Genomic DNA, 17,004 nt, shown 5'->3' with positions numbered 1-17,004 from the left:
AAAAAATGGGTCACCAGAATCATCACTACAACACCGTAATGTGTGATGAAAGGAAGGATCTTGGCCTCTCTCTATGATTCGGCCGAATAAGTAATTTTCATACAGTTTGATAGGTTTAGTGCAAGTCCAGGCCATATAGATGGAAGGATACTTCTGGCTTCTACCAGCAGGGGGAGTGTGAAGCCCAAGAGATGCTACAATTCCTTCCTAATAGGTTGATAATGAGGGCTAAAGATATGAATCTGTGTGTGTGTGTGTGTGTGTGTGTGTGTGTGTGTGTGTGTGTGTGTGTGTGTGTGTGTGTGTGTGTGTGTGTGTATCACTAGAGATTGCATTAAGCCATAAAGACAGTGTTTACTCCCTTGCTAAAAATGTTATCAAATGTTGAGTCATTAACTTAGATGGCAGTGCAATGCTTTTATGTGTCTCTGTAGAGATTGTGTTGACTAAATGCTGAAAATTGCTTTCATGGGTGTGGTGGTGAACAGGGACGCTCACTCTATAAATCTTTTTGTTACATTTCTTCCGGTACTTTTGGAGGTAATATAAATCAGCAGTCCTCTTATATCTTTTTATTGTAATGGCACTCACCACTCACACACGAATAGCCACACATGCCATAATGTAGGGAGAGGGAGAAAGAGCGTGAGTGTATACCTTCAGGTTCCTGTGAACTATGTTGAGAGAGTGTAAGTATGCCACAGCCTCGAGTACTTGTCTGATGACATTGGAAGCATCTCTCTCTGTGTAATTTCCTTGGTCCAAAATCCAGTCGAAAACATCTCCTCCTGTGGCACTGCATGCAGTCACACAAACACAGACAGACAGACACACACACACACACACACACACACACACACACACACACACACACACACACACACACACACACACACACACACGAAAACATCAGTGCACATATTGCCAAATATACTAATAAAAATGAATACAAGTCAGTGCGACTGTTCACCACATGTTGCAACACAATAATTCACTTCCAGCTCTCAGTAACACAGTTATCAAAAGCCCTGTGCTCTTGTTTTTTTCTCCATTAGTAAAGCTTCTGCTTCTACTGGCCTAAAGCTATCACTGCTGAGCAATTAAAAATTAGAGCATTGGTCATTACTCTGAAAGACTTGGTTAACTTTGGAGAGTATATAAATGATGGGTGTGATCATCACGTATCGCCCTCAGCAGGAGGACTACTGCCTGGGCAAAAAGTGTGAGCTATGAACAGACACCAACACATAAACAGGCTGATGCGCACAAAGATGACTGCAGTCTGTCTCTGTGTATTTCAGTATGAGAAGAGAAATATTTTGTCCTCTCAGCTTCAGTCAATGTTGGTACTTTCAAATGCAGTTGGTAATGTTTAAAAATGTGATAGTCACAAGTGACGCGGATGGGGTGCTCTCTGGTGTATTGATCCTAAGCTCTCTGTGTAGACTCTCTTATGGGAAACCAGTGCTTCAGGTGCATTGAGTCACGTTAAGTGTTACTAAGAGAAAAATATCTCATCAAATCTAACACCTTCCTCTGCTGCTGAGGGGAGCAACAGAGCACACAGTAATAATAGGATAGACTCAACCCCTACCCTCGGGCTGATGGATTTGTGTGTGTTAAGGTACATTAAGGCAGATACACAATTAAGACACGCACAGATACTTAAGTACACATTGACAGGAATGCTTACATAAGAAAGATAAATAGTGAAACAGTAAAAGAATTGCTCACAGTTCCTGGATGATGAAATATTCTTTCCGGGTCTCAAATGTGTCTATCAGCTGAAGGATGTTTGGGTGGTTGACCCTGGAACAGCAAAAAAGGAGTCACAGACTTTAACCTTACAACAGTGAAGCATCTCACACGCAGTTGAAGGGTGCTAACCATTCACTGGCTTTTGAATAGTCTACAAACAAGATTGCGTGGGCATAAACCAAATAACAAAACATTCTCTCGTTCTCCCTCTCTCTGCCTTTCTCCATCGCTCAGTCATTCATCCATCTGTCCACAGACTGACTGCGTACAATTTCAGGATCATGATTTCGTTCTTGGCAGCCTTGCGGACTTTCCTGCCGTCCTTCTTGAGGAATTTCTTGCAGACAAACACCTTGTCTGTCTGTCTGTCCTTAGCCATGCACAGCTCGCAGAACTCCTTCCTACGCAAGACGAAAAAAAATAGACAGAAAGACAGACAGGCTGAGGAAGGCAGGAAAGGTAATGTTAGAAGGAAGAGGAAAGACGTGGCTACATGTTAGAGTGAAAGCACATAAAAATGTCTTCAGCAGTTGTTGATCACATTTGAAAATATGGCCCAAGAGAAACACAGCATAATTTTCAAATTTGGGAGACAAAGAACACTGGCTGTGTGGTGAAATACAGTGAAAGAATTTAACTGGGCTGAGAGGTAAAATAAAAGGGTTGTAAATAACAAATCTGAAATGGGTTTATTGCTCCATCAGCTGGGCATTTCCTGGTTCTGAGCCTTAGGGGCATATATTACTTCACCCAAATGGATTTCGAGGTGCTGTGTGATGCAAAATTAAAGTACAATGTTCACAAAGTTCACATTAAACCTTTCATTCCCAGTAATACCCAATGCCCATTGGCATCCTTTTTCTTCTTTGATTTTAATACTTAACATTCATTCATAATCACTTAATAGTAATAGTAAATTGTACATTTGTTTGATTTCATGTTAAAGCACATCCAGAATGGAAAAACAAACATGAAGCAATAAACACACATTTTATCTTTACAGCCTTACAACCTTTGCCTTCCTTGTTTTCATAAAATTAATAAGAACACATATAAGCAAATGTGTGCAGTTAATTCTGTGTTTGTGTGTGTGTGTGTGTGTTATATAAAAGATGAGCAGAAATCTCTGCGGCCAGATGCTGATGTTGCCATATGGCTTCTTGCACTGATTGGTATGTGTGATAGTGTGTGTGTGTGTGTGTGTGTGTGTGTGTGTGTGTGTGTGTGTGTGTGTGTGTGTGTGTGTGTGTGTGTGTGTGTGTGTGTGTGTGTGTGTGTGTGCTGCCTTCAGTGTGTCAAGGAGAGGTGTTCAGGAAAAATAACAATCAGTATTTGGCTAGTCAAGCAGCAGAGTAATTTTCACAGCTCTTTGAAAATATGTCCAAGGTATTATTTTTAGGTATTGCACAGAATATTTAAACAAAAATAAATTATAGACCTCCAACAGTGTGTTGGGTTGACTAAAATTAAAAAAATGTGTCTCTTAAGTCTGTAACACAGTACTCTAATGCTATTACCTTCTGTCTTTCTTTCAGTGAGACCAAACCAAATCTGCAGTGAAGATGGATCCCATTCAATTTGAAATAATTCATGAAGAGAATAAAAACCATTTGGGAATACTGGAATGCGCCCATGAATTCTACATGCGTAAGAGGAGAAAAAAGGCAACAGAAATACATGCATAAAGCTTTATGGTACTTACGCTCGGAGCACCTGTCCAATCTCATATTTGTCTGTGACATCAGATATGCTATTGTAAGTCCGCCCATCTCGCAGGGCAAGGCACCCAAATGGCATGACGTCATTCACCTTACAAAAAAAGAGAAATACATTTTTTTTTATGCATACATTCATTGCACTACAAAGGGGGAAAGTAAAGCATAAATTATTTTGATGACACCTTTAGGTAACAGACAAAGAGAGGCATGGACAGGCACGTTAAAGAGGAAAAGAAGTACTGATGAAACATTATGAAAGCTTCAAGTAGCTGAAGTCAAAGACACCAAGAGAATGCTGTTACTATTAGCCTTTAAAATATACAGTGCATTGAAAAACCATATTCACATCCAAGTCAATTTCTGGGTACTGACACTTCTGGCTGCCTGATTCCGTGCCAGCCTTGTCAACAGATACTAAGATACCCACTAAGCTTCTCTTTACTCTGCTAAAGTCTGCAGATTCTGTGCAACGTCTGTCAAGTTCAAGTTAAACTTTATTTATAAAGGGCAGTGTCCCTATGTCCCTAAAGCAGCTGGCTTCTTCAGTAATCACTGACAATACTGGGCTTTAATGACAGGAAAATGAGTTTTTTGTTTGTAGCCTGAATGTGTGTGTGTGTTAGTTTGGATTTGGCTTCTGATCTAGATCAGTAGTTCATGACCTTGTAAACTTGCTGTGAACATCACTCAGAATGACTTGTAATTTCTCTTCTCACCTCATAATAACTTTTACTGTCAGGATGGCTCCAGCCTGAAAACACCCATTCCAATGATTATGTACTATATATATATATATTTATATATATATATATATATATATATATATTTTTTTTTTTTTTTTTTCACCATCTGATTCTTCTCATCATGTCCACCCTAAAATATCTTTTGACCCCCACACAAGGTTCTAAACGCCCAGGTAGAAAATCAAGGATCCAGATAGTGAATCAGCAATCGATATACCATCTCACAACAGTCCTCAGGCAATCCTCACCCACATCCTTTAAACACTCCATCTGCTGTAGGAGACAGATTCCCTGGAAGCTTCAGCCATCCATCCTCAAGGTCCTTCTCCTCCTCCTAAATACCCAATTTAACCCATTCCTGTGGGATAATTCATTTCTATTATTTCTCTTTACCTTAGTGGAGATTTCTACTTACAGTTTATCTGCTGTCCCTGGCGGGCTCAGGACAACATCAAGACAAGTCCATGAAAGTGACCAAGTCAGGGAATATGTGATAGAAGGGAATGGGGCATTTGATGGGGAGCTTTGATGAATGTGTAGTGATTCTAGAGGCAGCTAGTAAAGGTGTAAAGATGACTTCGGGGTTGCATTGTGTGTCTAAGTGAAGGAGAGAGACAGAGAAAGAAAGAAACTCAGAAAAACTAAAAGTATGATGGGAGGACTAAGAACAGAAAAATAATAGAAATCCTCAGAGGTAATGACATTTTGCTGGTGCTAATTTAGGATTAAGGAATGAAAATCTGTGATGTAGAAATCCACACTCTCTCTCTCTCTCTCTATCAGTGTGTGTGAGTGTGTTTGTGTATATAGAATCACCACTGTAGATGATAGGGCCAGAGGTGCTTCTGATCTATGGTGGAGGCAGGGCTGTAGAGTACTGTGTAATCCCAGTACTGTCCCTAATCTCTAATCTGTACCCCTAATCCAAAGCGCTGGGATACACTTTGTGTGCATGTGCGTGCATATATGAGTATGTTTGTCTGAGCAAGTGCAAAGGTTGATGCGGATATGTCACATGTGCAGATATGATGTTGAGCAGAAGGGTGCGTGTTTGTGTGTGTACATGTGTGTCCATATGTGTGTCCTTGTTTGAGTGTAATGCCCCACTGAGACAGAGGGGAATTTAGTGCTGGATTGAAAAGGCCTAGTTTTGCCAGAAGATTATGTAAGCACAACAACATTCCCATGACAAGGTCCAGGACAGTGAAGGTGATGCTGGCTTGATGCGACTGGAGCACATCCATCCCTGTGGGAACAAAATGTCCCCACTGAAAAACAGTTACAACTGCCAAGCACCAAATATCATAATAAAGGTCAACAGATACGTTTGCCAATAACTTTTTGAGATACTAACTTTTGAGCACAGTTTTTGGTCTTTGCCTGCTCTAAAACCATTAATTCCCAAATCTCCGCTGCTGATGTGTCAAACCTCCACACAATCTGCAGGTGATTTTCAAAGCATCAGCTGTGACCCGGGAACAATTTTGGGGATTTGCTGAAGCTACTGGGCACTATTGCAAAATCTTTATCTTTACAGTGGCATCAGCCTTTTTCCAAACTTTTCCTCCTGTTCCTCTACAGTCATTATAGGTTTAACCTTTACCTGAAAGTTAAAGTGATTCACTTCTCTTTTTGTCATCAAATATCAAATCCCTGAAGATTTGAAAGGTGCTTGGCTTCTTAAAAAAAGTGGCTTACTGTTACGGTTCTAGGTGTGAAGAGAGGTAGTTTTGTGGTGCAAATCAGTTTATGGTCTGTCTGTTTGTCCTTTTTTCTCACTTTTTGTCACCAGTGACTGTTTCTCAGGCTAAAAACTCAGATGCCGCAAAACACCCTAACTGCAGAATACTGAGTCAGTACGAACCTTCAAATTGATGGAGAGTGGGAGGAGATATGGGAGGACATGAGAAGAAGGGAGATGAGATGGGAGGAGTGGAAAAGATGGAAAATGAGGAAAGAGGTGAAAAACGATGGGAACAGAAAGGCAAGGAGAAAGGTACACTGTGACTAAGTGAAAAGGCGGATAGAGAAAATAGTGTACATGGAAACAGAACAAAGTGTAAAACACAGATCGGTAGAGGCAGATTGAGAGTACCTCTCAACCTCACAGCTTCAAACTATGTGTGTGTGAATGTTTGCACAGGTGAACGTGTTCGTGTGTGTGCATGCGCACGTCTCTGTGTGGGTGCATGTGTGTACGTGTTAACAGGCAATGTGCGATAAAGTGTTTGTCTCATGTGAGTGACTCATGTGTATGAGGGTATGAAGGGCTGTCCCAAAAGTCAGAAGGCACGCTGACAGAACAACCTCTCTACAAAACAAATTCACAGCACACACCTACTTGCCAGATTGGTGCAGGTTGCACAGTATCAGAGATAAAAATGAAGCGCTGAAGTACAATACAACATTTCAGCCATCCTCAGTGACACCACCGCTGATCTCACAGCAGCAGGTGCTGCATTGAATCGATGAATCTGGGTGCTCTCTCTTAATTTCTCAGCAATTTTCCTAAGCGGTATACAGAGTATCTCTAAACACTAAATGTGCCATTTTTAGTGTTTAGTCAAATTTTGTCATTTCAGGATGAACCAAAAGAGATGCATCATCGCATTTAAGGGTTATCACCATACCCTGTGACACAGGCGGAGACATTATTGCTATATTTGAAAAAGTAAACATTATGGATTTCAGGTTCAAAACAGAGATCGAACAGAGGTCATGTTTGCGTCACTCAGTTTAAATCTGGGATCAATTCGGGGATGTACTATATGTGAGGGGGTTGGGTGGCTAAAGTACGGCAAAGAGATGTAAAATGAGCTGTTTGCACACTGTCATTCCGTTGAGCTAAAAGGGGGTGAGGGATGTTTAATTTCAATCTTTACAAAACGACTCCGTTCTGCAGGTACCTGTTTTGTGATTGCAGTCTGTGATTACACTTTTCCCTTTATTGTGGCCATCATCCGATCGTGCTAGGACACATTAAGTAACAGAAAAATCGAAATCTGCTTATGTTGGAATTGAGTGTCCGAAATAGTCACAGACAGCTGGTAACTCACTCTGTTATATGGATCTTGATTCATTTGTTTAACCTTAAATAATTTGGATAAAACTCTATGCACATCCTTACGAATAAGGATGTAGTAATACTGTCATGCAATATAAAATTAAGAATTATCGACAGCTTATTGTACATTTTGCTTATGCCTTTGAAATACACAGCCATTAGCACAAACAGGCACACACAGATTCAGGTGTGAAGGCACACCGAGCTATCCGAGACATCACACTTTATCCTCAGCACCTTAAATCAAATAGCTTGTGCATGTCTCTGTGTCTGAGTGTGTCTGTGTGCTTGTTCACAAGTGTTGTGTTCAGGCTGCAGCAAAGCTCAGAAATGAATCACATGGAACAGAGTATCCTTTTATCAGCAAGTGTTTCAGAGGTTCTCGGCGTCAAGGTTATTCTAAGAAAATGTGATATTTACTGGCACTCATCTCTTTGGCTAGCCTATCCTATTAAGCCCATGCTCAGTCCAGCTCAGGAAATAAGGACAGAAAACCTTCCTTCCTCATCTGTGAAGGCTTATAGTGCATTTTGCGGCTCATCATTAAATGCAAACAGAATGACATACTAAAGAAAAGAAATCCATTACAGTAGGGCTATGTTCTGTGTGACAATCTGCCGAGACTGGCTTTGCCTTTTGATGTGCCTCATTTACAGAAAAGAATAATTGTAAACGTATGTTATGTAAATATTTCACCAGCTGCTGTGTGAAGCTGCTTTTGCAGATTCTTTCTGTTGTCAGTCAAGCGGTTAGGTGTGGCACTGTGTCCTTGTCACTGTCAAACACATACAGCACAGCGATGGTTGTAAATCAACAACATGGCCGTTATCAGCATCACCACGATACAAATCCTGATATCTGCACAATATGATTAAGCGATGCGGCATCGGCTTTGTTAAGAGGTGACACTAGATCTACGGTATGATAAGATAAGCCACAGCAAGATGTGCGTGAGTGTGTGTTTATAAAACATATCAATCAGCATGTCAAGGTTTGCCTCAGGAGAAGAATGAGAGCAGCAGAAGGTCTGTGGCTGACCTTGGGTTACTTATGCCCGTGTGAACAAGAGATGACAGGCCTCGCATGTCAGACTCCATGTGAGCACTAACCACCCGAGTTACACACATAGGCACTCACACATACACACACACACACACACACACACAGCATGCACGCACAGTACATCCATACGCAAGCAGACACACTCTACAACATACAGTGCACTTCACTATACGACTTCCCTTGTGTGACAGTGAAGTAAACTGAACATATCCGTTCCTCATTAGTGTTTGACATGTCACTCCACCTATATCATGTTAGCGTGGACACAGGTGTGTGACTCTACAATAATAACATATCTATCCCTTCAACCAGACAGTGGGATCATTTCAGCCCCCTTGGTCTTTCCCCCGCATCTCTTGCCTTATCTCCTTTTGTCTTCGTTCCCGCTCCTGCAACTTTCCCTGCCTCTGAGTGGCTTTCATTTCATCGTTTTGCCCACCCCCGTTTTAGCGGAACTCAAGTCCGCTAAAACGAGGGACTTGAGGCTTAATCGTGGCAATCCCTCACCGCGGTAGGGGAGAAAATCATCAGGGGTTATGGGTGATGTTACAAACCCCTGATGTTCTAACTGTTACACTAATAGGAATAACAGAAGCGAAGAGTGTGGACATGTCTGCAATTCATGCACTTTACAACCACTAATTCTGCCGCACTAGAACCTCACTGTGTCAGTGAGGTTGTAGTGCAGCAAGTAAATAAATACATTTAAGAGACACACATGTACACACACCTACGCTATAATGGAAGGAAATTTTCTTTTTCCCAAAAGGCCCTCACAGGGGTAATTAAGCCCACCATTACCATCAGGTTTCCCATCTTTAATAAGATTAGCAATCATTACCCCATAGTTGCTCTCTCCTTGATAATCATTTGTGTGTTTCTTGTGTGCAAATCGATCTGTGTGTCTCTTCACCTGTGTATAACAAGACATGACAGTTGCTGCCTATTCCCTATTGATCAATCAAGACTTGACTTAACACAGAAAAAAACAGTCAAATTGACTTTTATCATAGAATCTGAGGTGCTTAGCTTTTAAAATTCTTCAGAGAAAGTTTAAATAGATTCACAACTCTCGTGTAAGAAATGCACTGGGTGTAATTAGAAAATAATAACACAATGAATATTCTAGACACAGCTGGAAGCATTTTTGTATTGTCATTAATATCATTTTGGCCTGCAAAACCTATTTCCAGTAAGAATATAATGGCATTATGTAGAAATTAGTCCACTTATTCCTACTGAGCTCATTGCCTGAGTTGATGAGTGTGTGTTCGATATTGAGCAGAGCACACAGCAGCCTGAGGTTGGTCCCAGGCCTTATCAGGAAGCTGTGACGTGAAAGTGGGACAAATAAAAGAGCTGTGAGGACATGACAGAGTACACAGGAGAGAAGAACTGAGGGAGATGAAGAGGAGAAGGACGTGAAGGGCCAATTATCAGCATTACTGCGCTTGTTAAAATCAAGTGTACTACAGGGTACAAAAGTGAGAAAGAGGGTGAATGGATTATCATTCCAAATACGCACACACACACACACACACAGAAAACTTACACTATTAAGAGTTACACATGTGTGGATACCATATAATGTAGTGGCCATTATATGTGGACTGCATCGATACCCATTACATTTGCTTCTTGAGTTCCCAGTATGGGGTCTTCTTCAAGCTTGTTATAAACACTAATTCCCTTATTGCTCACAAAGCGGCTCTCATCCAAGGCCTGTGTATCTGTGTGTTGTGTTTGTGTGCAAGAGAGAGTGACAGCCAGAGTGTTTGTGCGTCACAGTGCGTATGTGTGTCTGTGTGTGACTTCAAGGTATACACAAGGCCCGAAACAGGCTTAATAAGGAAACGCTCTAATGAAAATTCATCACATCTGCCCGGAGAGAGGAACACAGTTCCAATTGAAGACGCATATAAAAATCCACTAAATTCAAGTAGTTACAAAAACCCACACACACATTCATGCTCGCGCGCACACATACACACACACACACACACACACGCAAACACACATTCATACGGCACATGAATATGCACTATTGCCTTCTGAATGACAGGATTCATCTTTTTCCAAACCTTACACCACTGTCTTCCCTCTGTTTCCTGTCCCCTCATTAGAAGAGTGGATTTGTGCAGATCTTGCACAGTAAGTGCTTCCTCGGGGAGAAAGGCGATGAGTACCTTTTTTTGACAAGAGTGTGTGTGTGTGGGTGTGTGTGTATGTGTGTGTTTGTGGGTGTGTGTGTGTGTATGCACATACGTGTCTGTAGCTTTTGTAGAATGATGCAATATCTGGCTGACAGGCTTGCTCTTTCTGATACCAGAATAGCCTGAGGCAAGACCTGCAGGCACACACACACACACACACACACACACACACACGCGCACACACACACACACATAGACACACGCACACACCCGGCATGTATACAATACACAGACTGAATGATGGATAGTAAATGCTTTTTGTGATCGTGCATGTGCATGGAAATAACGTTTTGACCAAACCTGAATCTGTGTGAGCATTTGTTTCTCATAGAGAAGAGAACTACTGTTAATGAACAAAAGCATGAGCCAACTCATGTGTGCTGTTTTAATGTTTTACTGACTTGTCTGTCTTGTTTGACTTTCTATCCTTTGCAGTAACATCAATCTGTTTTCATCGACCCCCCCGCCGCCCCCCCCTACCTCTGACTGAAGCGGCATTGCCCTGTACTGTCTCCTGCACTTGCCAGTTCTTTATTTGTCTTTTTGACCATGTTGACAATAGTGTGGATTAAAGAGAAAACACCAAAGTTTCTCTTGATTTTGGCTTTCTATCCCCACTAAGCTGACATTTTCTATTACTGGAAATTGGGATTTTCAAAAATACTCTCCCATGTGGGTTTTGGTTGATTTGAAATTGCCAGCCTTGTGCTATAATGAGGATGGAGAAAAAGAGCTTTTTGAAAATGCTGATGTGTACAGGAATTGTCAGCCTTCCAACATCACATTAACATGTCCACAGTACAGCTGCTTATAAGAAATGTTAAGACCCACCTCACTGTTGCTTCCAGTTGTCCCCGTTATCTCTTTTTAGTCAATCAATATATCATTTACTGTTTTTGGTTTAAGACAACATTACCAATAAAAAAAAAACTAATAGATGGAAAATCTCAGTGTAACAACCCAGGAATTACCATTAACCCTGAAAAACAGGTGGTATTTTCGATCATAAGTCACAAATCACACACACACTTGTGCAGTCAATTGAAAACAGAGAGAAACAAACGTGTCCCTGAGTTATATTGTGTTAAGGAGGACAAAAGTATGACATTTACAAACCCCTCTATTATTGTGGTAGTTCGGAGTGTATGATGAAACTATAGAGATGTAAACAGAATTTTTAAATTTGTCTCTACAGGATGACGTATGGAAATGGCCTCAACCATGTGTACACTTCATGCATTTAATGTTTTGTGTGTTTATGGTTGATATATACAATTGCAGCACATTTAAAGGCAGAAAGTAATCCAAACTCTGCTGCTATGTTGTTATAACCATACCACAATGCATCCTCTTCATCCTCTATTTTTCTGAGTAGCGCAATTAAGCACAAGGGAAGCAATGCTGCTCAACCTCATATCTCTTTATTGTGAATAAATATTGCATTTATACAGTATTCACAAGTAAAAAACAACTATATTTTGCGCTTCACTCAAGCATGCAGATTTGGCAATATAGACAAAAAAGTTTGTGATGCAGAAAAAATTGCCATGCCAGGCAGACACGGGCAATTTTGTACATGGCTCACGTGTCAAACATAAAACCACCGAATTAAACGACTCCTGTCAGCTCAGACACACGCACACCTCACAGAATGCAACATAAACGCTTTCGGCAGTCATGAGAGATTAGACAAAAGGGTGGGCAGAAGGAGGAAATGTCGCTACTGTTTCAGAAGTTTGAGATCACTATAAAACATTCAGAGGATGTTGCAATACTCACAGGAAGAAATGTGGAAGGTTGATGGCTGTGCCTACCTTTCAGTGTGTGTGTGAGTGCGTATTATACATGTGTGTTTGTGACTGGGAGGGTCAGTGGAGAGGAACAACATTCTCTGTCAAGTGGTGTCCTCCAGAGAAATATGCAGCAAAGGGTTGAAGCGTCGAGTGCGTGTGGACAAACATAGTCACACATACCAGGGAAACACACAATGTATCAATGACTTAAAATGCAGCTCCCTTCAGTGCCATGAGCGGATGCTACTTTTACCAACCAACTCTATTTCTGTGTGTGTGTGTGTGTGTGTGTGTGTGTGTGTGTGTGTGTGTGTGTGTGTGTGTGTGTGTGTTGAGGGGGCACATTTGGTTACACTTATCCCATTTTGGATAATCGAGATATACTCATGTGGAGAGAGCACTTTCTCTCTCTCTCTCTCTCTCACACACACACACACACACACACACACACACACACACACACACACACACACACACACACACACACAAACAGAACTCTGTTCACTCTGTCGAACACGTACAGACCCACTAATGCACCTACCCACGATCCACCTACACACACACACACACACTGACACTCAAATATAAATGCACACCTACAAGTGTTTAGCCACTGGCCTCATTGTTAGATTTGCCCTCTCTTGGGAATAAATTAAAGTGCAAAACCTTCTTCCCCAGCATACATGTGTGTGTGTCCATGCTCATGTAAATGCGTGCGTGTGTAAATCCATTGATCACGACTGCCTCAATTAATTCCTTTTGTGGCCAAACATGGTCTTTAGACACACCACACAGAGTGCCAAAAACCCAGACTTATATTGAGAGGCTCAATCCACACCTCAGTTTGCATGCACAGACACGCACACATATGCACATGTAAACAAAGTAAGAGACATAGTGAAACTGGGAGAGACACTTTCAGATGCACACACAGTCTAACACAGATATTCGCTGTCACAGTTTCTGACACTCTGTCATACAACCCTTTAGCCCTGTTTCTCCCCAGCCGGGATGTTCAGCTAATCAACAGCAGAGAAAACTCCACCATCTCCCCACTCTTTCTCTGTTCCTTCACTCCCCCCTGCCAACCCCAATCTCTCTTACACATAATGAATGCATATGTGCACTTATGCACACACACAAACACACACGTACCACTCCTAAATTGAAAAGAGCCCGCAATAGAGAACAACAAATTGTGGTCCCTGTTTTCTGATGGTGCAATGATGTTCAACACAGGAGGAAAATGGATCTGTAATTTCAATTATTACTTTAAAAACTTTTATTTATATCACTATTCAGTTACACGTGAATATGGCCTACCTGCAATTATATTTAAAATTTACAGGGCTTTAAATATATTTGTACACTGTACACCGTACCACCGAGATTTCTGTCCGATGCACTAATACCAAAATCATCTAGCAAGTATCAGCTGAAAAATTAGAGAATGATCAGAAGTTACACAGAAGTTCCATAGGCCTATGCAATAAACTGAAAACTGCAAAAGAGACATGTAGTGTTCATCATTACTTAATCATTACTTCACACATGATGTCACAGTTACTTACCTGACTTGTGTCCCCCCAGGTAAAGTCAGTAAATGGAAGTATTTTCTGCTTTAAATTATTCTCATTGTAATTGTTGATTCATTATTAAGTCACTATTACTTCATTATCTGATATATAATTTGTATGCCCTTGAAAACTGAATATACAACAAAAGTCATCAAATTTCATTCAAAATAAAACCTAAGCCTATGGCACTTCTGTTGAATTTTAACATGTCTGATCATTCTCTTCAAATATTTAAACTGGTACCTGCAAGATGATTTTGGCTTTACTGCATCTTTCTCTACCCTGCTACACTCCCCTGCTTTCAACAAAAATACAAATCTTGGGAGTCTGGAACAGTTATAGATAACATTCGTTAGCCTAGAACTAGCTAATGTTAAAGCTAAAATTCATAACAACCTAGAATTGCCCATTATTTGTTCGCCTAATTTGCTATGTTGTTGAGCTAGTTAGCGATCTACCTAAGACCTAGCCTGCTAGCCTTTGGAAGCAGGTTGTCCTCATCAACGTTGTTGTTTCACTTGCTGCCTCTTTTGGTCGTCTCAACCTTGGGGCTTGCAGCTTTGAAATATCCTGTCAACTTTTTGGGATTTTTGTTAATAGCTGTGACTCCTGCTGCACTTTCATTTTTTGATTATTTGCATTTTTGATCTCCACTTTCACATTTCTTTCCAGACGTTTTTACAAACGTGCCTGCAGCTTAAGTAAATTTCCACTCAAGCTAGGAATTGAAAACAATAACTCATTCACTGGACAACAAAGACAGGCACGTCACATGTGTAATTTACATTAGGTCATGTAACCTGCCAATCACAGTGGCTTATTTTTTTGGGAGTATGACCACATAAAGTCAACTACCCCCCCCCAGCCTTATGGACCCTTTAAGGTGTCGGCGCCGGGGATTGAGCCCCGGTAAGCCAGTGCATTAAAACGGCAGTGCTGATACGCAGGATTAATGTCTTCCACTGAAACATACAGTACCTCTAAATAAATGTACCTGAGTCCTAACAGAGTGCAGGAGCTCTACTATATTTCCGCCTGTTCCTGCATGTCCTGCAACACTGTATCTTTCGTTTGGAGATTTTCTTATTGACGATACTGAGGCAAACCTCCGTCAATAAAACACTTCAGCAGGTAATGTAGAAGATGTGATGTTGTAAGCCTGGACTGCTCCATTCACTGCAACACAAGAAACACAAAACAACAACAACAACAGCATCAACAAAAACAGACTCCTTCCCGGTGATTTTGTTTCCTCTGTTATAAAACAGCAAGCACAGATCGTCAGGTGCTTTGTTTGGGGCTCTGAGTTTTTCATCAGTACATGTTGCACGGCAAATGCCTGTTTATGTGGATGTGAGCTTAATTTCATTCCAGTAACCATTTTGAGCAGAGTAAATGCCCATTTTATCATACTATAAATGTTGAACTTTGTTTTCAGATGACCTGCCTGAATGAATGGTTTAATAGAATAAGCATTATATGTTCTCATTAAATGCTTGAAAAGAACCACCAGTTCGACTCTGGAAACCCATATACAAGAAATTCATTCTCTCCAGATTGAGTGTGAACCCAAGGCTGACAGCACTGCTATGTGAGGTTTTACACTGTCAGTTAGAGAGAGGTGGTTGTTTCTGCTGTACCATGTCACATCTGCAGTAATATGAACCCTGAAGGTTTCAGCCTCACATACACACTTCTGTTCTAAAAGGAAGGGATGCATAAGCATCACAGGGACTGAGGACACAGCTGTACCATCATACACACATGTACATATAGAAATAATGGTAGTAGAATCCATATCAGATTACTGTAGACGCTGGAATGTCTGCTATTGCAAAGACTATCAGGTGTCATCTAGACTATAGGGTGTATCTCTAGTTTTGTGTGTAATGACAAGCACAAGTCTTAAGATGAAAATGAGGTCATTTGGTCTAATGGGAAAGTTATGGCGGGAGAGAAAGAGAGGGGAAGGATTAGACAATGGACAAAAAGATGGTAAAGACAGACAAGAGAGAGAGAAGCAGCAGTAAGGTAGCGGAGGGTGAACCAGTCCAGATCCAGTTTGGGTGTGTCAGGAACATACACACATATAATGTGTAATCACACACAGATGGCACCTCAATACACAAAAAGAAACCCACACAGGTCAGAGAATTACTTTCTAACCGCCATTTTGCACTAGTGGTCCACTCATGGCTGCTCCCTATCAGTAATTCCAGTTTTCAAACCCTTCAGAGAACCATGGCCAGATTTCACCTGGCGCAGAAAGTGGTTTAACATCTGAGGTGAGAGGACTTGCACGAGATGACACCACAGGCTGGGAAAAATGATATTAAAACAGCTTTGGACCTTGCGCTGAAGAGATATCGGAACCTTATTTTGGTTCTTATTTCCACTACAGACATTATTTTGACTTTCATTTTGACACTGAGAGGGTAGACAAAATAATGTAAACACAAGTTTAAAGGACTTTAAATTTGAAGTAGCTGCTATAAATCCCCATAAAAAAACGCTGCCACAAGAGTAGGTCATCTTAGTCTGCATTCAATTTTGTAGTTTTTGTCAACCCTGTATATACTCTATACATTTGTTTCCATCATATCCCTGCTGGATAGTCTCAAATTGTGGTCGCTGGCCCTCTCTGCTTATGGCTCCACATAACATAATAAATAATTCAGCAGATTTTGTATCTGTACATTTGTCAGAGTTAAAATCCATTCATGAAGTGTTCATTACATTTTCAATAGTAATGCATATCATCCTATGTCAAAATGTGGAGGTACTGTAGGCATTAAACTATAATTTCACTCTGGAGAAATACAAAAGTGTGGCTGCTGCTTGGTGGGTACACTCGAGATTTAGTCTACATCTCTGATTACTCTCAAATAGAAAAAAAATTGTGGCTGACTTATACAGAATATTATGAAGGAGGTGAACAGTAAGTGTACATGCTGTGTAATTGGCCTGAGGGTACTGCAGGCACCTTTACATTCTGGGCTGTTGTGTAGTTTAACAGTATGCTGTTATATACCATCTAGATGTGTATGAAATATTAACCAGGTCCTCTAGTGGGACT

General features: G+C 40.9%; 1 protein-coding gene across 2 annotated transcripts in view; it reads right to left on the bottom strand.

The window, feature by feature from the left end:
* camkvl (CaM kinase-like vesicle-associated, like) overlaps positions 1-17,004 on the bottom strand; it is a 34,679-nt gene that overhangs the window by 6,308 nt on the left and 11,367 nt on the right. Inside the window, exons 1-5 of one of the 2 annotated variants that reach the window (XM_040151990.1) lie at positions 14,923-15,077; positions 3,461-3,567; positions 2,028-2,159; positions 1,735-1,809; positions 658-796 (exon numbers count right to left, since the gene is read on the bottom strand). In XM_040151990.1, the coding sequence (XP_040007924.1) occupies positions 658-796; positions 1,735-1,809; positions 2,028-2,159; positions 3,461-3,555 (441 nt within the window). In that variant the 5' untranslated portion in view covers positions 3,556-3,567; positions 14,923-15,077. Of the gene's footprint in view, positions 1-657; positions 797-1,734; positions 1,810-2,027; positions 2,160-3,460; positions 3,568-14,922; positions 15,078-17,004 lie in introns of those variants that run through there. The other variant, XM_040151989.1, reaches the window with a different exon arrangement.

This window comes from Xiphias gladius, chromosome 18, assembly GCF_016859285.1.
Source record: "Xiphias gladius isolate SHS-SW01 ecotype Sanya breed wild chromosome 18, ASM1685928v1, whole genome shotgun sequence".
In the NCBI taxonomy this organism is placed as follows: domain Eukaryota; kingdom Metazoa; phylum Chordata; class Actinopteri; order Istiophoriformes; family Xiphiidae; genus Xiphias; species Xiphias gladius.
The sequence above is the reverse complement of the archived record's forward strand: the minus strand, read 5'-3'. Positions and strand labels throughout refer to the sequence as shown.